Below are 23,585 nucleotides of genomic sequence, written 5' to 3'. Positions count from 1 at the left end.
AGAGAGAGAGAGAGAGAGAGAGAGAGAGAGAGAGAGCACATTCCGAGGAGAGGCCAGGAACACATGGAGAGAGGATGGAGGAGAGAAGGGACAGAGAAAGTAAGAAAGCAAGAGGGTAGGAGACTAAGGAGGGGACAAGCAGCCCCTTTTATAGTGAGTCAGGCACACCTGGCTGTTGCCAGGTAACTGTGGGGCAGAGCCCAGAAGGAATGCTAACAATGTGTTCTTTGATGTCCATGGTGGTGTTGTTGTTGTTATATTGAATAAATAACAAAACCCAGAGTAGGTCTCACAAGTCATTGTAAGTCAAAATGCAAACTTGTCCAGCCTCTGTGGAAAGCAATGTGGCAATATCTCTCAGGATTACAACTCTACTTTGACCTGCAAATCTATTTATAGCATAGTGGTGCTTATGTAACTTTATATTACTACTATAGGTTATTACTGCGTAATTTGTTTTTAAAAACTACTGGGAACCACCTAAATGTCCATGAGTAGAGGACTGCTTAAGTATATTATGATATGTTTATACTGAACTGTTAAAAAGAATGAGTCAGCTCATTTTTTGTGAACACTTTTTAAATATGTTTAAAATGTGAATTAAGAAAAGAAACTTTCTTTTCTAGCTCTGACAGTCCACACTATCTTCAAGTTTTGTAAGCAATAAGAACTTGGAGGACCCCAGGATACTGACCTCCATTCCCAGCAGTAGGAGAACCTTGTGGTCAGATTAAACAGTAAACTTCCTTGAAAACATGGAAATGATGATACAGGTTTATCGCCCTGTGTGTGCTAGGGTTGGCATGTGGGGAAAGCATTCACTGAGCTAATGAGACCGACAGAAACAGGAATGTGCATAACAGATGGCAGGATCCATCCACGCCCTCCAACGTGTGAGGTTCTAGCTTTAGTCAACCAGGAGACAGGAAACTGAAGGCTAAGCATTAACCCAGCATCCTGGAGAAGTGGCTCAGTGGTTAGGGCTGCTTGCTGCACAACCCTGAGGACCTGAGTTTAGATCCTAGCACCCAAGTAGCTAACTAGGCATGGTCTCACATGGGCCTGTGATGCCAGAACTGAGCAGGCAGGCACAGGGGTGACACTGAGGCTTTCTGGATGCCAGCCAAGCTGAAAAACCATGAACTCTGTGTGCAGGAAGAAGCCTTGCCTCAGAGAAATAGGCGGAGGGTGATGGAAGAGGATACTGACACAGTCCTCTGGCCTCCTTTCACATGCCTACATGAATACATGCCCATAGTGCACACAAGGACACACCACGTTCACACACACACACACACACAGAGAAAGAGAGAGAGAGAGACAGAGAGACAGAGACAGAGAGACAGAAATTACAAAAGCATTTCCTAAAAACAGAACAAAACCTAACATAGAAACTATGACTTAAGAGAATAGAATCTTGGTCTTACAAGCTGAAGAGTCTATGATGGTAATAGTTGTACAGTATTGTGGATGTATCTATGCTATTGAACTGTACATCTTAAATGGTCAAGACAGATTCTGTTAGACATATTCTACCACGATTGAGATTATTTTTTTTAAGATTTATTTATTGTTATATGTAAGTACACTATAGCTGTCTTCAGATGCACCAGAAGAGGGCGTCAGATCTCATTACGGGTGGTTGTGAACCACCATGTGGTTGGTGGGATTTGAACTCAGCACCTTTGGAAGAGCAGTCAGTGCTTTTACCTGCTGAGCTATCTCACCAGCCCGATTGAGATTATTTTTAAATCAAATGCAAAGAGGAGTTATTTAGAATAAAAAATAGTGTTTAGCCTGAATGAATAAACTGTGAAGTGGCATATACATATATACGAAAGGTGTTAAAAGAGATCTTGCCCTTTGCCACAACACAGATGGGTCTGGAGGGCACATATGTGCTAGGGGCCAGCCCCGACAGTTGTGCTTTCTTGAAACAGCAGAGGAAGAAGAGCATCAGAGAGGGTAAGACTTGATCTTACAAGATATTTAGGGTTGCTGTATCATAATAAACCACTTACCTGCCTTAAGTCACTTTGCTGAGGTAGCTGACCTGCCTGTCTGAGTTCTTCTGAGGCCAGAAACTGATGAGCATCTCATCATAAAACAGCAGGGGAGAAGTGAAAGGATTTACTGCTGGTGCTCCTTTCCCTGGTTAATCAGCCAGAAACCTCTCTGCATAAACTGGTTAACTCTGTGTGAACCAGAGATGAAGGAAAGGAGGAGAATTAAGATACTGTACACAGGCAAATATGCACAGACACATACACATTCAAACATTCATACACCCACACTCTGGCCAGGCCTGACTATCTGTCACAATCAACTCCACATGCACATATACCTTCACACAAACATATAGACAAACAGACATACACATTTGGATGGATGGATGGATGGATGGATGGATGGATGGATGGATGGATGGATGAATGGATGGGTGGATGGATGGATGGATGGATGGATAGGTGGATGGATGGGTGGATGGATGGATGGATGGATGGATGGATGGATGGATGGATGGATGGATGGATGGGTGGATGGATGGATGGATGGATAGGTAGGTGGATGGATGGGTGGATGGATGGATGGATGGATGGATAGATGGATGGATGGATGGATGGATAGGTAGGTGGATGGATGGGTGGATGGATGGATGGATGGATGGGGCAAGCTCTCCAAGCCAAATCATTCAACCAACAATTTATTTCTTTTCTCTGGTCTTTTATAACTTTAGACAAAGAGTCCTTTAGAAAATTACCTCAGAGATAAAATGTTACATGGAATGGGAGTAACAGAAGGGTATTAAGTTCAAAGCAACAGTTTTTTACATGACTTTAATCTTATCATATTACAACCTGTGACCTTATCCTTGGACCTAAATGTTTTTCCTTGAACACATAATTGTCCCAAATCTATTTCTCTTTTTAGTGTAATTATGAAAGCTCATTATATTTCTTATTATGCAGCCTTTTCTTATTATTCTGAGGAATGGGAACAATCTATTCTCGATTCTAACTTTATTATCTCTTTCTAGCAACTAAGGCCACCTCTACAAACTTTCTTCCTAAAATTATTTGAATCAAATTAGGAGTTCTATAGCATTACTATCTATTTGTCTATATAGCATCACTACAACATAGTACATCTTCGCTGTTCTGCAGAGATCTTCTCAAAAGAGTGGGCTAAGACCTATTGATGGCTATATATTTAATAATAACAGGAAAAGCATATTAATAGCAGGAATCTTTCCTAAAATTAATTTCTCCTGGGCCTTGCCTATCAGAGCAAATGCATCATGGATTTTAATCTAAGGTGGACTCAGTTTAGGAAGATCACCTGCTGGTTATTAGCTTCTCCTATGAAGGCTCCTGACACATATGCCCAGCAAAATAAAGCAGACACTTGTGCATAGACTCCAAAAAGAGAAGAAGTAGGAGCTAGAAAACATAGATCTACCAAGCTGCAGTATTAATAAGGGTGTGATGATGAGTAGATAGGCAATAGAGAGATATAGGTCAAAGGGTAGGAAGTGGCAGACAACAGATGAATAATTCTGGAGTGTTTGTGTAAGATATGGGGAGCACAGGCAGTAAGCATGTATGCATCGCAAGTTTTTTAAATTATGATGTTTGATCAGTTAGCTGGTCTTTTCACACACAAATCCAAATTATAATCCACATTATACCATTGTTTCATGTTGCAAACCCAAAATATACACAAAAAATATACGCAGTAAACTCCTTTCAAAAGAACAGAGAAGAAAATCATCCTTTGTCATGACCTGTCTACTAAAGGCAGCCACAAATTCATGGCTAACCATCCCTGTAGATTCTTCACACGTATTTATTAGCCTATATGTTACCAGATTTCCAGGGCCTTGCATTCCCTGAATAGATTGGAGCTTTTCCATGCTTTGAGTTTGCAGCTTTTTACCTTATTGGAGCTGTCTTTCATGTCCATATATAGTCTAATTTGCTCTTTTATCAACTGAAACATAAACAAAGGAAGACTGACCCATAGACTGTTGGAACCCAAATGTGGTAAACATTCTTACTGGAGTGTCTGGTGAGTGCCTCCATTTCTGTCTAGATACCCATTGAAGTGCGAGAGGATATTAAGAGGTGTGTCTAGATAGCCTTCCTAATGACCATGCCTACCAAGAGTACCAGCTGCTCTTTGTCCCACAACATCAGACACCATCAATATCTAATAGGCAAGTCTGAAAGGGCAGGAACTCTTGTCATCTTGTTTTAGTTAGTTCTCTAATTTGTGATAAGGCCAGGCATCTTTTCCAGTGTTTAAATGGCCATCTGGTCTTCTCTGTGAGACATCCGATTATATTGGTTCTGTATCCTTGTGGATTACCTGATTTTTATATTCATTCATGGGAATGGTTTGTATTCGTGGATATTATCTTTTCTATTTATTGAAATACATTCTTTCAGTCTTTATCTTTTTTTTTTAAGATTTACTTTATTTTATGTGTATTAGTACACTGTAGCTGTACAGATGGCCGTGAACCATCATGTGGTTGCTGGGAATTGAACTCAGGATGCCTGCTCGCTCCATGTAATACACTGTAGCTGTCTTCAGACACACCAGAAGAGGGCGTCAGATCTCATTATGGGTGGCTGTGAGCCACCAATTGGTTGCTGGGATCCGAACTCAGGACCTTCAGAAGAACAGTCAGTGCTCTTACCCACTGAGCCATCTCACCAACCCCCAGTCTTTATCTTATAACCTTTAAATTTGTATTTTTTATTGTAAATGTTTAATTTTATGTGTCAAATCTACTTTATACATCATAACTTTTAGACACCCTTGTCTTATGTAAAACCTCCTCTCCAGGCAGTGAGATTCAATAGTAGAGCATGCACTTAGTGTGTGCCAGGTTCTAGGTTCAATCCCAAAACCAAAAAGAGAGAGAGTAAAAACAGGAAAAAAAGGGAGAGGAGGAAAGGGGAGAGAGGAAGAGAAACAGAAAGCTCCCTCCACTCATTTAAAGACCATACATTCACCCACACAATATGCTCAGTGCAATGTTTTTATGTATTCACAGAATTGTTCAACCATAATGGCTGTCAATTTTCAAAACACTCCATGATCCCATAAGAAAGCCTGTACCCCATTAGCAAGCGTTCCTGGTCACCATTCAATCCTCCCAGTCCCAGGCAGGAAGCAAACTCATTTCTTTATGGATTTGCCCATTCTAGATGAGGACTTAGATGCTTCGATAAGGTGTTTGCATGACACTGACTTCCATTGCCAGGGCCACAGAAAACTATATGTGGTGGTTCATCTCTGTGATCCCAGTTCTCACACTTGGGAGCTGAAAACAAAAGGATCAGGAGTGCATGGTCATCCTCAAATACATGGAGAGTTCCAGGCCAGCCTGAACTACATGAGACCCTGCCTCAAAATAAAAAAATAAAAAAAAAAAACTGTTTTAAGTAACAGAATTATACAGGATGAAGAGCTTTGTGACTAATTTCTTTCACATAATATGCTTTCAAAGTTCATCTATATGTAGTAGTACAAGTATTTCATTTTATTACCAAATAATATCCCATTATATTATATACTATGTATATTCATTAATTCATCAAAAAATATCTGAATTATATCTATATTTGGCTATTGTTAATAATGCTATGATCATTTGCACTCAAAATTTGGGATGTTTTTATTCTTTATAATAGACATTATTCATTTACCATTTTGGTCATAAGTGGTAACTTGGTGTTACAAGCACATTCATAGTGTTGTGTAAGTTATTAATGCCCATATTCTGAACTTTCTTTATCATCCCTAACTGCTACTCATTAAACAATAGCTCTCTTCTCCTCCCTTAAGCCCCTGGTAATGACAGAATCCTTTAAATTTTTGAGTGAATGAATCTCCCTAACCTAGGAGGTACATATAAGTGCCATTATGCAATATTTTTCCTTAGAGCTTGTTTCAAGTATTTCATCTTTGGGAATCATCCATGTTCCCTTCCTTTTAAAACCAAATATCAGCCAGGCTGTGGTAGCCCACACCTTTAATCCCAGCATTTGGAAAGCAGAGGCAAATGGATCTCTATGAGTTCAAGGACAGACTGGTCTACAAAGGGAGATCCAGGACAACCAGGGCTACATGGAAACCCTGTCTCAAAAAATAAAAACAAACAAACAAAAAGCCACTTTCTGTTACTTTTCAATACCTGTGACAAAACACCATGGCCAAGACATTTTATAGAAGAGATTATTGAGGGCCTACAGTTTTAGAGGGTGAGTCCATGCCATCATGTAGGGGAACATGGTAGCAGGTATTGTTTAAAAAAAAAAAAAGATTACTAATATTCTGTATATATTAGTACTGGAAACTAGTATGGCTGCAGGCATTCTTTAAAAGACTAGCTCCCCAAACAACCACACAAAGAGCTTTTAATATTTCAAAGCTAAGACCTTAGCCAGGCAGGCTCTTAACTAGCTCAACTAAGTTAACCCAACCATCTAGCCTAGTCATGTCTGTCTCCTTTCTTGTCCCCTGGCAAAAATGCCTTCCTCTGTCTTCTTCCCAGAGTTCTTTTCTTCCTCCCAAGAAGTCCCGCCTTCCACTTCCTTCCCAGCTAATTTTCCATTAGATTTTTATTAAAGCCAATCAGAGAATTCCTTAGGTAGGTGAGGAAGGACAACTTCACACAGAGCATACCAACAAGACATGGTGTTACAGACAGAGTTAGCTGGGAATGGCATAGGCTTTGAAACCTCAAAGCCCACCCCCCAAGTGACGCACCTCCTCCAATGAGGTTACCCCCTCCTAATCCTTCCCAAACAGTTTCACCAGCTGGGGACTAAGTAGTCAAATATAAACCCATGGGGGCTATTCTTATTTAAACTACCACATGGAATAAATAACATTCCATGGTGTGCATGTACTGCTTTTTTGTTCATCTACTTGTTCACTTATGGATATTCATGTTGCTTCAACATTTTGGCTGTTGTGATGATGTTTCTGTGGGTAAGTCCAATCTGTTTGAGTTCTCACTCTCAGTTTTGTAAAGGAGTCAAATTGCTGGCTCCTAATTAAGGGTTTCTCTGGCCCATGTTAGAGCCAGCTACACATGATTGCACCACATCCTCACCACTCCTGGTTATTGCCTGGCTTTCAGATTAGACTCATCATAGTGGTATGAGGTAGAACCACACTGAGGTTTTGTATTTTAAATTCTTTAATCCCTTTGTCAGTTCGTGTGGGGTGGTGTTATTTTTTTTCTTGTTTGGGATTTTTGTTCCCTGAATGGTTATGCATTTTCTACACTATATATAATGTTTTTACTTTCTAAGAAATGCATATACATGTGCATTAGTAACTGTCCATAGTAAACCAATGTCATGCTGTTGTGGCTACTGTGTTTCATGTCCAGTATATCTTTTTCAATGTGGTTCTTTTTCCAAAGTTGTCCTGACAATACTTTTACCTTCCTCTAGTATACTTAAATAATTGGTGTAAAATTCCATTTAAAAAGACCCTGTCATATTCTTCTTGGATCAGCAGAGTTTGAAGCTCAGCTTTGTCTTTGACTACCTATTATCTAGTGTGTGTTCTTATTCTCAATAGAAACACGATACAGAAAGGAAAATCCTGGTACCTGAGCTGGATTGATTTGGCTGTTTGAAGAAGTTCCGGAAAATATTTAGGGAAAGTTCCTTCCTACTTCAAAAGTCAAAAGAGGCAGTGGGCAAGGGGAAGATAGCAAATTCCTTGCAGATGCCTGAGCTAGACCTTAGAGCATGTGATTCTCAGAGAATGGCCTCCTCAGTTATTCAAGAACTCTTGCGCTGTATAAATAGATTGCCCCCCCCCACACACACACACATGCCTCTTTTTCTTTCTCTAGTATGACGCTGTCCGAATAAACCAACTCTACGAGCAAGCCAGGTGGGCTGTTCTCCTGGAGGAAATCGACTGCACAGAGGAAGAAATGCTGATCTTTGCAGCCCTGCAGGTGATGGGATGTCAGCTGTTCCTGGGAGGGGGAAGAAGTTTAGGTTGTTCTGGTTAAAGCATTCTGTGTGTTTCTCTGAAGAAAGAAATGAAAATGAGAAGAGTAGGTTTCCATGTAAAATGTTCCTTGCCATCTACACGTGGGCACATACTGTGTAAGGCAACTGTTCTGCATCTCCTGCCCCTTGCCTCCAGCCACGGTGACGAGGCAGAACTAGGTTTGACCACAACTAATGATAAATCTCACAATTAGTTTAATTGGATGTCGTTTCCCTGCACAGACAGACTTCCTTTCAGGAGACGTTCAGGATTTGAGGGAAATTCTCCTCGAAAAAGAAGAAATAGTTAATGATCTACTTGAGGCTGTAACATTTCTAAAGCTTCTATCTTAAGCAAGGGTGAGGTAGAGCACACCTGTAATCCCACCATTCAGGAGAACTGAGGCAGGAGGATCATAAGTTCAAGGGCAGTTTAAGGTACTTAGAGAGTTTGAGACTAGCCTGAACAGTCTAGAACCTTTAACAAGATTCTGCCTCAAGAACATACATTAATTTAGGTAAGTAAATAAAAATAAAACCTCTGTTTATGTTTTAGTATCACATCAGCAAGCTGTCCCTGAGTGCTGAAATACAGGACTTTGCAACCAAGTCTGAAGTCGACGAGGTCGAAGCAGCACTGTCTAGTTTGGAAGTGACCCTCGAAGGCGGGAAGGCAGACAACACTTTGGTATGAATGCTTCTGTTAATTCAGAATTTGTTCTAGCAAGTGCAGATTGGAGTGAAGAGAAAATGTATTCCAAAAAGAAAAATATGCTGTCCGTGTGATGAGCTTAAAGTTAGCAAGAACTGGCTTCTCTTGGGTTGGCTCTACAAAGGACCATTAGGAGGATTTTACCACTAACAACGGAAGCTGTTGTATTGCATTTCCTTCTGGGGATCAGTGGGCACTGTACATGGTGAAACTACAACCAGCTCCACTACACTCACAAGGAACATGGAGTCGGTCCTCTAAGTCTAGAAAGCCATACAGCCTATGGCACAGGGTACCGGTGAGAATGAGGGAAAGGCTTTAAAAACCTTGGTGTCTGATCATATGTTGCCACTGAGTAAGGCTGACAGAGAGGATGGCCTTTCCCTAGGACAATGGTTCTCAACCTATGGGTTGTGACCTCTTTGGGGGGTTCAACGACCCTTTCATGGCTGTCACATCTCAGAGATTCTGCATATCAATTATTTACATTACAGTTCATTGCAGCAGCAAGATTACAGTTAGGAAGTAACAACAAAAATAATTTTATGGCTGGGGGGTCACCACAACACGAGGAACTGTATTAAAGGGTCCCAGCATTAGGAAGGTCTTAGGATATCATCAAACACTCCAAAACATTTTTTATTTCAGAAACTAAAACGCTCCAGTCACACCTTAGAACAAAAACCGGTTATCACTCTTGACGCTCACCCTAGAGGTGGCTGGATACAGCCTTGCAATCTCAATGCCCCATTGGTTTGAGGCATTCTCTCACTGAGCACTCTTTTGTTTTAACTTCTTCAACCAAGGCAATAATTACTGCTTTAATCACATTGAGTCCAAGCAGTGGGTCCGCTGAAATTGGGGCTAAATGAGTAACCACATTCTTAGGAATTCACTGTTAGTCCTCTTATCAACAACTGCCTTAAAACGGGAAGTTGGTTTCTCAGGAGAGCAAATACTTAATACACAAAGCAGAACCCTGCCGGAGCAGAAGCTGAAGTTCCTTTTTACTTTACATGGACTATGTAACAGGAAGTTAATCCTTCTTGGAACAAATCAGAAATTCCCTCCCTCCCTCAGTAGCTTTATATGCTGCAGCCAGCCATTAAGTGCCACCTCAGAATGAACTTTGAACCAGGTGCCTTCCAGGTTTAATCAGTGACCTGGACGTTACTAGAGTTGCCCACTTTTATCTTAAAAATACAAAAGATATACGTTCATATAGATCTGTTCACACATTAAAGTTGTCATTTCCTACTCAAATTTTTAACTTGAATGACGTGTAAGTGTAAGAAATATAGTTGTTGGGTTTTTTAAAACCTCTTTTCATATTCTTATCCTCACAAAGTAAAAAAAAAAAAAATACAAATATACATATTAAGAAATTAATATTGTCAACCAAGTCACCATCCAGAATTGGGAAACAGGACTTTGTCACCTGCCCAGGGGCCCCGAGTGTTTCCCATTCAGTTTCCACTCCCTCTGACTCCCCCAGGGATAACTACTATGGTTTGCATAACTAAGGAACTCGGTTCCTCATTTTATTTAATTTTAATTGATTCAGATCTTAAGTCTCTGTGGCAAAAGACTGACATACTGGGTGCCACCGGTCTGAGCTTGTAGCTCCATCTGTGAAGTTCCTGCTAGTAACTCTCGCATTTCTCTTAGGAGGACATTACTGACATCCCTAAACTTGCAGATTATCTCAAACTATTTAAGTAAGTATCTTGAAAGGGTAAATGAATGCCTTGTAACAGACCCTCACAAGCAGGGTCTGGATTGAACATAATTGCATACAACAGGCAGGTTCACAGGTCAAAGGTGAGCTCTGTATTATGGGCTTTTTTTTTTTTCCGAGACAAGGTTTCTCTGTAATATCCTGGCTGTCCTGGAACTCACTCTGTAGACCAGGCTGGCCTCGAACTCAGAGATCTGCCTGCCTCTGCCTCCCAAGTGCTGGGACTAAAGGCGTGTGCCACCATCGCCCGGGTTGTGTTATGGGCTTTGGCATAAGACAATAGTGGGTTGAACCTTAACTCCCCACCACATGCCCTGGTCACCTAGAGTGGAGTTCTTACAACTCTGTGCTTTGGTTTCTTATGCTATAAAAGTGGGAGTATCCTCTTCTTAAGTTTGTTGGGAGCATTCGATAAAATGTGTTTAACACAGTGCCTGGCATGTAGTTGCTCACACACCAGTGGTGTAAATGTGAGCACGTCAGCAAGAATGAACATGTGTGCCGTAGTGGAGTCTCTGTTAGGGTCTTCTTGGGAGGCTCAGGGCCTGACAGCCTCTGAGAGCTGTTTATTTCAAGCCGTTTGTTCCTGGGCTTCCAGGGAGGAGTCCCTTTTGTTAACCTCCATTCACCTGCTCAGCGTTGGCCAATCTGCTACTGTTTCTGTTTGCTTTAACGGGTGACTGCCACCTTTGTGACAGTACCAGGAAGTGTTGGATTGAAAGAAACAATGCAGTCACTGTGTCACTTTATGGTTTATTAACTTTTCTTAACAAACCAACACTTCACTGGGGCAGCTGGCTTTTCAGGGAGCCACGTGGGGGTGGGGAATGCAAGTTGCTTTTGACAATATAAGATGCAAAGGACTTTCAAAATCCGAATGCTGAATGGGGTCTACAAGAGACTCAAGGGTCCAAAGATGGTATCTGTCACTGGGTCTCTAGTATTGGCTTGTTTAGTCTTTTGTTGTGATGATAGGGTATGGCCTGAGGTAACTTGTGTGACAATTGATCAGTCTAATAATACTGTGACCTTCAGGGGAAAAGAGCAATTCGACATAGCAAATATAGCTTTATAAAACATGCAAAATGGTGTCACAAAGAAATGTGGTCTTTATGGTCTCTGAATAGAGTATATCCAGCACCTCATGAGACAAATTAAAACAGCCCCTTCCTGTAGATGGTCTAGTGTTTGACAAAGAGATGACATGTTGGCCATGACCTGTGACCTCTTCGGTTCTGCGGCCTGATGGCTTTAGCTGTAACTTCTACCCAGAATCACTAAGATTGTCCTTGTATCTGTTGAATGGACACCACCATTCTACCAAATGTCTCAAGACACCAAATGTATTATCCAGTAGTAGTAATATGTAGCGTTCTAAGATGAAAGACATGCAAAAAGGAGAGGGAGAGGCCATGTGAGACAGAGACAGAGAAAAGAGGCAGGGTACTGGAGAGTGAGCAGAGCTGCCTTCCTAGTAGACTGTCCAGAAGGCCCTGCATTTCCCTGGGTTTCCTCTCCTCGTTGATATAAGAGCATTGGACCAGTCATCTGAGGATGCCTGTTTATTCTTCTTACAGAGAAGCTCTTTTTTTTTTTTTCTAAACAAACTCTGCTGTGCCCACTATTACTGTTGAACAGTGAGCTCCAGGTTCTAGCAACATGGCATTGGGTCTGATGCACACCCGATCTGGCTATCAATGCACATGAATACCATGTAAAATACTAGATTGCAAACAACAAAAATGTTCATCAAGTAAAGCTGAAAAGCTTGGGCCTGCAGAGACTTAGTTCTACGAACAAAGCCACAGCCACACAGCCATTGCGTTCCCATGGCTTGAGGCTGGCATCTGCTGGTTTGCTTTGTTGAGTGGATTGGGTTAGTCGTTTGTTTTGAGACAGGCTACTGTGTGGCTCCGGCTGACCCGGAACTAACTATGTAGACTGGGCTCAGCTGAAACTCACAGAGATCTGCCTGCCTCTCTCTGCCTCCAGGTGCTGGAGTTAAGGACGTGTCCTGGCTGTTCTAGAAGTCACTCTGTAGAATAGGCTGGCCTTCAACTGAGAGATCCACTTGCCACTGCCTCCCAAGTGCTGGGATTAAAGGCGTATGTTACTACCCTCTAGCTACTAAGAAGTCTTGGTGGGGTGGGGGGGAACCAAGCTTTTATGGTCATTCCCCATTTATTCACAAAGTATTGCAGAGATCCCAGAATATTTTAAGGCTCTTAACTTGAAATAAATCAAGTAACTCCTATGTAAGGACATCTGGCTAAAGCTGGTGCTTTCCTTGGTGTTGTTATTCTTGCACAGACATAATCCATGCTGTCTGTGGGGAGAGAGAAAGCCTCCCAGCCAGAGCTTGTGCTTTCAAAAGATTAAGATAAATGATAAGGGAATCTAAACTGAACCTGGTTTGGCCCACAAGTCCCAGCAACTATAGCTCTGAAAATGCTTAAAGGGAGACGCCCACACACTTCATATGGAAAACAGTGTGAGTTCCCACTAGCAATCACAGCTACGTGAGCTGATGGGCCATTAATAATTTTAGATGATAAAATATTAAGAAACTATCAACTGAGCATGATTACAATCATTAAGTAAATTCAAATGTAAAAATTATAGCAAAATAAAGTATTATTGAAAGGATCCAAAGAGAAATTCTGAAGACAAATGTGTAACATAGAAATTTTAAATTGCTAGGAAGAGATGTGAGGATTTACTGCAAGTTTGAAGCCATCCTGGGCTACATAGTGAGAACTTGGCTCAAAATAAAATTTGATGTTTTTGGGGGTTTTTTTGTTTTTTATTTTTTTTCCGAGAAAGGGTTTCTCTGGATAGCCCTGGCTGTCCTGGAACTCACTCTGTAGACCAGGCTGGCCTCAAACTCAGAAATCCACCTGCCTCTGCCTCCCAAGTGCTGGGATTAAAGGTGTGTGCCACCACTGCCCGGCTGTAATTGTTTCAGAATACTAACCATCAAATTACTCAATACCATCAAAGAAATCCCAAAAAGGTATAAATTTAAAATATGACTGAAATACACTAAGAATGTCCAACTTGTATCTACTGGGAGTTCTAGGAAAAAATGGTTGAAAAGAATGAAACATTCAAAAGAGAATACTGGAGTTTTTCATAAATTTTTAAAATAAAAATCTTCAAATTCATGGATCATAGGTCTCTGGCAAGAGAAATAAATAAATCGGTAAATCTTGATAAACCCAACCATTGATAAGGGAAAGTCTTTAATACCAGAGGGAGAAAAGATTGGACTCTATGCTGGAGGACAACAGAGAGGTGGTAGCCCAGTCATGTCACATGGGTGACCAGTGTAGATGGGAAGTGGTCTGGGTAGCTCTTAGAGAGCACTCAGCCAAACCTTTCAAATCTGCTTCCTATAGGCCCATAGATATATACCAAACAAATATGAGCCTAATAAATCCACGTTTGAGAAAAACAGATTCCTAAGTCTTGGCACTATTAGTAAATGACATCACGTGAACAGGAAACGCGGCAAAGCTGCAAGGGGCCACTGTTGCTACCAGTGCCACTTCAGAGGGGATCAAACGGCTCCATGTTAACAGGAGTGCTACAGGTAAAGTTTTTGTTCACTGAGTTATGTATAGGCAAGCTACCATAGCAAGGGACTTCAGAGATACTTACAGATGAGTAATACTTACATAGGAGTTACTTAACATATTTCAAGATAAGAGTCCTAAAGTATTCTGGGATCTCTGCAATACTTTGTAAATAAATGGGGAATGACCATGAAAGCTTGTTCCCCCTCCCCCATAAGACTTCCTAGTAAGTGGAGGGTGGTAACATATGCCTTTAATCCCAGCACTTGGGAGGCAGTGGCAAGTGGATCTCTCAGTGGAAAGCCAGCCTATTCTACAGAGTGACTTCTAGGACAACCAGGACTATATAGAGAAACTCTGTCTCAAGAAGCCAAAAACAAAACAAAAGAAAAAAAAAAGAAGAAGAAGAAGAAAAGGCCCCTGGCTTCATGGAAGCAAATGCCTGACCCTATGGACATCACGTGTAAGCCACCACATGCTCCAAAATGATAACCACCCTGATTTCCCCTTGAAGGTACAAACAGTTATGAAATAGTGATAGTAAAACTAGCTTTTGAATGATAGTAACGTTGTGAAAATATCTTTTTTTTCTATTTTTTTTATATTTTATGTGTATAAATGTTTGCCTGCTTGTATGTGTGTGTGCCATGTGCGTGCCTGGTGCCCACAGAGGCCAGGAGAGGGCATTGGGCCCCATGGAAAGAGAGTTACAGACGGTTGTTTGCTGCCTTGTGGGTACAATAAGTGCTCTGAACTGCTGAGCCAACTCTCCAGCCCCCAAAGGTAACATTTTAAAAATATTCTACAATGTTTCCATGGTTACCCTGTTGCCAGTAATCATGCCTTGTATTTAAAAGAGAAATGTTGTAGATCTAAATAAACATCAAATTCACAGACATAAGGTAGCATGGTGGTGTGGTCTGACCAAGGAGGAGACAAGCTGATGACAGGAGGATAGAGAGACTTGGAGTATTAGATAAGAAGCCCCAGAGGTCTCTGCAGCAGAGAGTAATTTGCTAGGGAAATTAACTGTTCATGCACTAAAGAGAATTGTAATGTGGAAGGTCTGAGGAAACTTTGGGAAGTTTCAAGCAAATTTGGGGCACTCATGGCAATGGTCTCACACTGGTACTCCCAATTCATCCGGACTGATGCGTCAGATATGCACAGATCTTTATATGTCAATCATACCTCAATACAGGGTTTGAGTAGCATTTAATCTGGCATACAGTGTAATGCATCGTGGCACCTTCCCAATTAAGTGTCATTATACTTTCTTCTCCCTACTTCCCCTCCACAGCCCCTACTCAATAAAGTGGTTTAATAAAAATAGTAATGACTGAGGATGTAGTTCAATGGTAAAGGGTCTGTCTAGTGTGCCAGGTCCTAGTTCAGTCCTTAAAATCACAAAAGAAGATAAAAAGTCTGAATGTTTTTGAGACTTGGTAACATGTATTTCCATGTTAAAGATCATCTAATTCGGGCTGGAGAGATGGCTCAGTGGTTAAGAGTGCCGACTGCTCTTCTGAAGGTCGTGAGTTCAAATCCCAGCAACCACATGATGGCTCACAACCATCCATAGTGAGATCTGATGTTCTCTTCTGGGGTGTCTGAAGACAGCTACAGTGTATTTATATATAATAAATAAATAAATCTTTAAAAAGTAATCTAATTCAAGAGCTATGGTGAGTTTTAAATCTACTGATTAAAAAATTAAAGATTTATATATTTATTTTATTTGAGTACACTGTTGCTGTCTTCAGATACACCAGAGAGGGCATCTGATCCCATTACAGATGGTTATGAGCCAAAATGTCATTGCTGAGAATTTAACTCAGGACCTCTGGAAGAGCAGTCAATGCTCTTAACCACTGAGCCATCTCTCCAGCCCCTCTGATAAAAAAATTTTTAAGTTAGTATATTCTACTTAACTTTCCTAACTGAGTGACTGGCTTCAGAGAAGATGAAAATTAGTAGTTCTGTCTCAACAAATATTTGTACTTGCCAAGTAATCACAGCTGGGATAAATCTGTTGGGTTTCGAGTGACAGCTTCCTTCTTGAAATGGGCTATGCATTACATTCACTTTATGGTTTTGTGTAGGTTTAATGATATTTTAGTAGTGTAGCATTACTGTTTATAAATACACACATCAGGGAGGCAAGTACTCTTTTTTTTTTTTTTAAATTAGATGTGGCAGAAGAAGAACATGGACCAAAAAGACCTGACTCCTGACTCCTGGGTCTTTGAATTAATTTGCATTACTTTGTGCATTGCACAGCGATGGTTCATTTCTTGCTTTTATGTTAGTGGTCTGGGGATGCGGCTTGGTAGGATGGCACTTACTCAGCATGCATAGAAGCCAGAGTTTGATCCTTATCACCATTTAAAAAATATATAAGTAAAACCAGAAATTTGAAAATTGTTTTAAAAAATAAAGAACATGTTATCTCAAGGCCTTGATCCACTCAAACTTTGCAATGTGTTCTGCAGTTCTGACAGGCTTTTAAATATTGGCTGTATTTTCTTTTGCAGGCCCAAGAAGCTAATGTTAAAAGCTTTCAAGCAATACTGGTTTGTCTTTAAAGACACATCTATAGCCTACTTTAAAAATAAGGAACTTGAGCAAGGAGAGCCAATAGAGAAGCTAAACATTAGAGGTAAGAGATCCCTGCACCTCACTGTGGTGCAGTCTGAAAACAGTTTCAGCGGGATCCAGAAGAACCGCTGAGACTTGCTGCTTGCCAAAGGGCAGCTCTTCTCCATCAGAGGTCATGGTCATTGCATGGAGTCTGGGCATGGTCACTGCATGGAGTCTATGCTGTGCTCTCCCTTCTCATCCAGCATGTGAGGCTGTCTGATTCAAAAGCAGTGTGTTCAGGTTGGGGATGTGACTCTGTGGCACAGCATGTGCTTTTGTACAAGGCTCCTGGTTCCATCCCAAGACTATAGAAAAGGAAATAAGGCCAAGAAATCTTGTGTTTCGTTCTTAATTATATTAGTGTCCATTCTCACGTCTGAAAGTGGCTGTGAATGTATTGGTGTCTCTGCTCCTGAGTTATTTAATCAGCAGTGTGCTCAACTCTGCCACCATTGTAACAGAGTAACAATGCCACCAAAACATTCTGCTTTGATGTCTTTTGAATTTTGTATTTGTACCAGGAGTGGGGATAACGACCTGAGGCAGGAAGATTATGGATTCAAGGTCAGCCTAAGCTACACAGCAAATTCAAGGCCAGCCTGGGATGAATTGAGATCTTGTATATATATATACACACACACACGTATGTGTGTGTGTATACGTATATACATATGTACAAGTATGTATATATGTGTGCGTATGTATATGTATGTATGTATGTATGTATGTATGTGTAATTATTCCTAACAAGATAGTTAGTATCATCCTACAAATTAATTCAATTGATTTTTAAAGAAAATAATAAAATCATATTTTTATCCATGTTGTTTATAAGCCTAGTTAGTTTTCCTTGAATTATTGTTAGTGGTTACTCCTCTAGCTTTCGTGTACGATCAAGTCTTTGCTCTAGCAAAGACATTATGTTGACATTTATTACAACAGATTTCTCAGCCCTCAGTTTTGCCCCTCCTTTTTGTCCTTCAGGCTGTGAAATTGTGCCAGATGTGAATGTATCGGGGAGAAAATTTGGAATCAAGTTACTAATCCCTGTTGCTGATGGTATGAATGAAGTGTATTTGAGATGTGACCATGTAAGTATAGCCCCTGAGTCTCATCAGTTCCTCTGTATTAAGACTAGGAGCAGGGGCTGATGAGATGGCTCAGTGAGTAAAGATGTCTGCTGCCAAGCTAGATGGTCTGAGTTCAGTTCCCTGGACTCACACAGTCGCAGGAAAAAGGGGATCCCCCAGCTTGTCTTCTGACCTCCACTCATGAACCAGGATACACACTGTACTTATCCACCCACCCCCACAAAAATAAATACATCATACATGTATAACATGCATACATACATACATACATACATACATACATACAATTTAATACTAGAGCAGAACCTATAACTAACTTATTGATTTTCATATAATGGTTAAATTCCATAAACATGTCAGAAAGTAAAATTACTGTTCAGTCAAAATAGCATTTAAAACACCTAACCTGCCAGGCGGTGGTGGCGCACACCTTTAATCCCAGCACAGGCAGAGGCAGGCGGATTTCTGAGTTCAAGGCCAGCCTGGTCTACAGAGTGAGTTCCAGGACAGCCAGGGCTACACGGAGAAACCCTGTCTTGAAAAAAAAACAAAAACAAAAACAAAACAAAACAAAACAAAAAAACCCACCTAACCTACAGCCCTCCCAGCTTAGCCTACTTCAGGCAGCTTGGAGCACACACATTAGCCTACACTTAGGCTGAGTCATCTAAGACAAAGCCTATATTACAGAAAAGTACTAAATACTGCATGTAATGTATTGAATTCTCTACTGAAAGGGAAAAATAATGATCATTGAGGCATGTTTTCACAATCACAGCAAAGCTGAAGGCATCTCTATAGAACTGTATAAACAGCAGCCATATAGAAACAGTACCTCGAGCTGCTGATCTGTAGCAGACATGTGTTGCACTGATGTTCCAAAAACACCTGAATTTTGGCTGTGGGAGTCTGATGTTCCAGGCTGCTCTTAGCTGACTGCATCTGATTGAATACAAGCCTAGCCAGGTTTGGCTCCTTGCTGCAGTTTGAGCTGACTTATTTATTCTGGTTCCCAGGCTGCATAGCCCAGGCTTTAAAGACTTATAGGAACTGCTATTGACTGGTTCAAATTCCATCCGAGGCCTTGATTGCCTCCTTAGAGCTAGAATCTTCACCTAGGAGAGACGAGGTTACAAATAACCCAGAAAGCTGGTGTGAGGGAGGGGTTCTTCCTCATGTATGTCAGCTATGTTATGAAGATGGAAATCAGATCTACGAAGCTCTCTGGAAGGTTGAAGCTTCATTTGTTTGCACAGCTCAGGACTCCAATGACTCCTTGCGTCATCACACGAAGTTCCCTGTGCAGAATGGCTCAAAGCATGCTGGGTGATGCATTTGATGGTTAACAGCCACTCAGAGCATGTGCACCTCACATGTTTCCTTGACTGGAAGGTGATAACTTTGTATCATAGCCCAAGGTCTCTAATTGCTTCTCAACCTTTTGGATACTATCAACTGTAGAGCCAAGCTCTGTTGTGTCTGTGGCAAGGTGGCCCCACAGGTGAATCTGCTTCTAAGTTCTCTGGCCTTTGTTTCAGGAGGATCAGTATGCCCAGTGGATGGCTGCTTGCATCTTGGCATCGAAAGGTAAAACCATGGCAGACAGCTCCTATCAGCCAGAAGTCGTCAGCATCCTTTCATTTCTCAAGATGAAAAACCGGAACTCATCACCTCTGGTGACTTCCAGTCTCGAAAGCATGGATATGAACCCAGAATGCTTAGTATCACCCCGCTGCGCAAAAAAGCACAAGTCTAAACAGGTTCTCACCTGCTCGGTTGTTTTATACAGTACTTATGGGCTAAGAGAAAAGGAGGGGCTGCATCCAATTAAGGCCATCACCATGAAAAATAGGTTAATAGAGAAATTTGACTATGCACTGCATAGTAGACAAATGTGACAGAATCATTGTTCATTTTGTTAGAAAGTATGTTACCACTGTTTTAATACAGTAATCGTCCTGGGTTGAACTTAATTAAGGATAAATAATTTAGTCCCTACAAATTAGGAATCGAATTCCATAGAGTGGGTTAAAAGTTGTGCAGGTGAACTTATTCCAGTGGTCTAAGAGAATGGCTGAAGAGAGAGCCATTTGCATGAACCCTAGAAATGTGTGGGTGTTGCCTGATCTTGGCCCTCCTTCTACTCAATCATTTTCATAACTCGGCAGAAAGGAGAAAGTGAATTAGTCCATCGGTTAATTAACAGGATGAGTCATCCGTGGAGAGTTCAGTGGAACCCTGGATTTATCACTCTCACTGGGAATCTGGATCAAGAAGAGTGGCTACCAAGCAACCAGTAGCTGTGAGGTTGAGTTTGATCTCTCTCATTTCTGCTTAGCTGGCAGCCCGGATCCTGGAAGCTCACCATAACGTAGCCCAGATGCCTCTGGTCGAAGCCAAACTGCAGTTCATCCAGGCATGGCAGTCCTTACCTGAGTTCGGCCTCACCTACTACCTTGTCAGGTGATTACAGGGTCCATCTGCCTTCCATCTGCCGTCCAACCATAGGTGGCTTTCTGGAAGCCTGCTACTGTTCTCGCTTAGTCTAGAATGTCAAGTTCTTCTTATTTTAGAATGTTGTCATTTTACAAATGGCCCAAGTACATCGACTGCCCTTAAGAATCTTGCATACCTTCTGCTCAGTGAGTCAACACTCCATGAAACTCAGCGAAATGTAGGGGAAATGTTCACAATTTACAAAGAAATTGTGTTCTTTTAGGCTAACCACCTGGGCCAAACCAAAAGGAGAATGTCAGCTGCTGTGCCACATGTAACTTCCCTCATGTCGTTTCTCTTCCTGTCGTGTATCTCACACAGTGGCCCTGTGTGGCTTTGTAGAGTTTTGGGTTTCCAGATAGATGTCCTAAAAAAACACATGGATTATGTTCCCCAGCCTTTCCATATACAGACCCTGTTCCTGTGGATCACAGTTGACTGCTGGGTCTGAATGCCCTGTGTGTGGCTCATCTGTTATTATTTTCTTGTATTTTACAGATGAGAATATGTTTTTCTATAGAAAAAAGAGTTACATAGTTCACTCAAGTCCATCCAATAGTCAGAGATACTGACAATAATCTGTACCGGTATGATGGCTATGTCCATCATATAGAATATGATTCTCCAAAGTGTGTGTGTCCATATACAGGCTTATAGATTGATGTTTTCATCAAATCCAGCTTCTATCACTCCCTTCTCTCCAGAACCTTCCAGATCCCTCCAATTATTTTCCCAACTCCAAGTACTCTTTTTTTTTTTCTTAAGCCAACTGAGTCTACTTTTTTAAGTAAAGGAGAATGGTAGCAAGCATTGACGACTTCGTCATCAAAGTCACCCGACTGTCCCATCACACTTGACCTTTGCTGAATCCAGTGGCTAATGTCGCAATCTCATTTCACAACGTGGCTCATGGGCTTGTGCTGTAAGATGCTGTGATACACAAAAGTACATTTTCCCTTAGTTCTGGCCAAAGGTGTGGTTCCTCCTGCCTCTGCTAACAAGGGAATGTGTTCACACTTCTTTATCCACTTCTTTCTCATTTAATTTTTGCTTACACTTTTTTGTCCCCAAAATAATTCCTTCTGGTTTATTCACCACAACAAAAAGGTTAAAGGAAATGGCATAGGTGGCACACCCTTATCAGCCCACCAATCAAGATAAGGGCAAGAGAACTTTGTGTTTAAGAGTAGCCTGAAGGCCAGCCTGAGCTACAGAGCCAGACGCTATCTCAAAGCATCAATGACTAGGGGTGTAGCACAGTGGTAGAGCCTGTGTTCAAGGCCCCGGGTTCCATCCCATGCACAAAGTAGAAAAAAGATGAAGAGAGGACAAAGTTGTTTTGGCTACTCATATATGAGCATACACATGAGTGCATGTATATGCACATGGCACATCCTTACCTGTAACTCAGCACACAGTGGAAAGCAGGGATACTTGAACCAACAAGGCCCTGCATGCAGTCCCATCCCTTCCCATGCTAACTTCTGACCCTGGGCATTTGCATTGGTCTTCCCAATATTGAGCTTTGGGGCATGCTAGGGAGTATCTGGTCCTACTCTGCTGAGCAAATCCATTAGGGAAACAGTGTGAGTAACGTGGTAATCAATTGTAAAGTATGGACAGGCCCTGCACAGATCTCCCAGCATGATTACTCCTGGACAGGACATCTCCTTTTGCCCATTAGTCCTGCCAGCTCCTACACCTGTAACTTCCAAAATTTGTTTATAAAGATGTTGAAGCAGAAGCTCAAGGTACAGTTTTTAAAAATCTATATTTCTCAAGGCTAGAAAAGGGCTAGAAGAAAGGGCTAGAACAGACCCCATATGTAGGATGACAGGCAGCAGCAAGGGCTTGGCCATCCTCAGGAAACTGGGTCTGTGCATCACAACTTCCTGGAAGCTAGAGAGCAGCCCAAGGGATCCTCATACGCTAAAGCAAGACATGCATTAGATTTTGATATTAAATGCTGTGGGGGCTGCTGGTATAGCTCAGTTGGTAGAGAGTTTGCTTAACATGCACAAAGTGCTGGGTTCAATCCCCAGTATTTCACAAAACTGGGCATGGTGGGGCAGACTTGTAATCCCAGCCCTTGAGAGGTGGAAGCAAAAGAATCAGCCTGGCTGGGCAGTGGTGGCGCATGCCTTTAATCCCAGTACTTGGGAGGCAGAGGCAGGTGTATTTCTGAATTCGAGACCAGCCTGGTCTACAGAGAGAGTTCCAGGACAGGCAGAGCTACACAGAAAAACCCTGTCTCGAAAAAACAAAACAAAATACAAATACTACTACTAATAATAATAATGATAATAATAATAATAATAATAATAATAATAATAATAGAGAGAGAGAGAGAGAATCAGCCTGGACTACATAGGATCCTGTCTCTAAAAACTTATTTATTTATTCAAAATAAAGACTCAAGGTAATATAACAAATAAAAGGTATAGAAATGATCCTAGAAAAGTAGATAGAGATAAGAAGGATGAAAAGTAGTTTGTTCAATTAGAATGGTACCCAGATTGCTGTTCTCTCTTCCACAGCATCCACACTCCTACCAGCTTCCCATCCTCACATCCTCCCCTGCTACCCCTGTGTCTGTTTTCCTTTCCAGCAGAATTCCTCCAGCATGCTGGACCCACTCCAAGCATGTCCCTCCCCACTCCCAGCCTTCCACTTGTTGCCATCTAAGTCACCTGCCAGTCACCCTTGACCTTTGCTGAATCCAGTGGCTAATCCTGAGCCCTTGTGCCTCAAGACCTCTTAGCAGCCTTTGACTGTAAAGCATGCCTTTGACTACCAACACAGCAGCCCTCCCTAGTGACCCTCATCCCTCCCTGGCCAACTCTTTCAATCTTCTTTCCTGGTTCATTCTTGACTCCTCGGTTTCTTATAATACTGGAGTACACACTCCTCAAACTATACTCACCCTTTTGGGCTCAGCTATTTGTTTAACTTCCTTTATATAAGGAGCTGGTTGCTCTGAGATGTGCATCGTAAGCCAGGAACCTGCTCAAACACTGCAGATTCATCCATCCAACCATTTCAGTGTCTAATGAGTTGGCATCTCATCTTACCATGTCCAAAACTCCTAATCTTTCCCTCCTAAAGCTGCTTCTCCTTGAATTATTCTACACCTCACTAAATGAAAACTCTTCTTGTAAATATGTCCCAAGTCTTTCTTGACTCTGTGGTCCCTGTTGCATTGGCATGATGGCAAATCCTACCAGCTCTGCCTCCAAAGCATACAGAGAATCTCACAACCACCACCACCACCATCACCACCACCACCACCACCACCATCACCAC

At 41.5% G+C, this 23,585-nt stretch overlaps 1 protein-coding gene across 1 annotated transcript in view; it reads left to right on the top strand.

Annotated features, from left to right (window-relative positions):
- The window catches only part of Fermt1 (fermitin family member 1), a 46,719-nt gene that overhangs the window by 15,292 nt on the left and 7,842 nt on the right, over positions 1 to 23,585 (top strand). Inside the window, exons 7-13 of the mRNA XM_031372009.1 lie at positions 7,886 to 7,993; positions 8,587 to 8,718; positions 10,411 to 10,460; positions 16,590 to 16,714; positions 17,680 to 17,786; positions 19,325 to 19,546; positions 20,125 to 20,249. Of these exons, the coding sequence (XP_031227869.1) occupies positions 7,886 to 7,993; positions 8,587 to 8,718; positions 10,411 to 10,460; positions 16,590 to 16,714; positions 17,680 to 17,786; positions 19,325 to 19,546; positions 20,125 to 20,249 (869 nt within the window). The remainder of the gene's footprint in view (positions 1 to 7,885; positions 7,994 to 8,586; positions 8,719 to 10,410; positions 10,461 to 16,589; positions 16,715 to 17,679; positions 17,787 to 19,324; positions 19,547 to 20,124; positions 20,250 to 23,585) is intronic.

This window comes from Mastomys coucha, unplaced genomic scaffold (genome assembly GCF_008632895.1).
Source record: "Mastomys coucha isolate ucsf_1 unplaced genomic scaffold, UCSF_Mcou_1 pScaffold15, whole genome shotgun sequence".
NCBI lineage: Eukaryota > Metazoa > Chordata > Mammalia > Rodentia > Muridae > Mastomys > Mastomys coucha.
The sequence above is the reverse complement of the archived record's forward strand: the minus strand, read 5'-3'. Positions and strand labels throughout refer to the sequence as shown.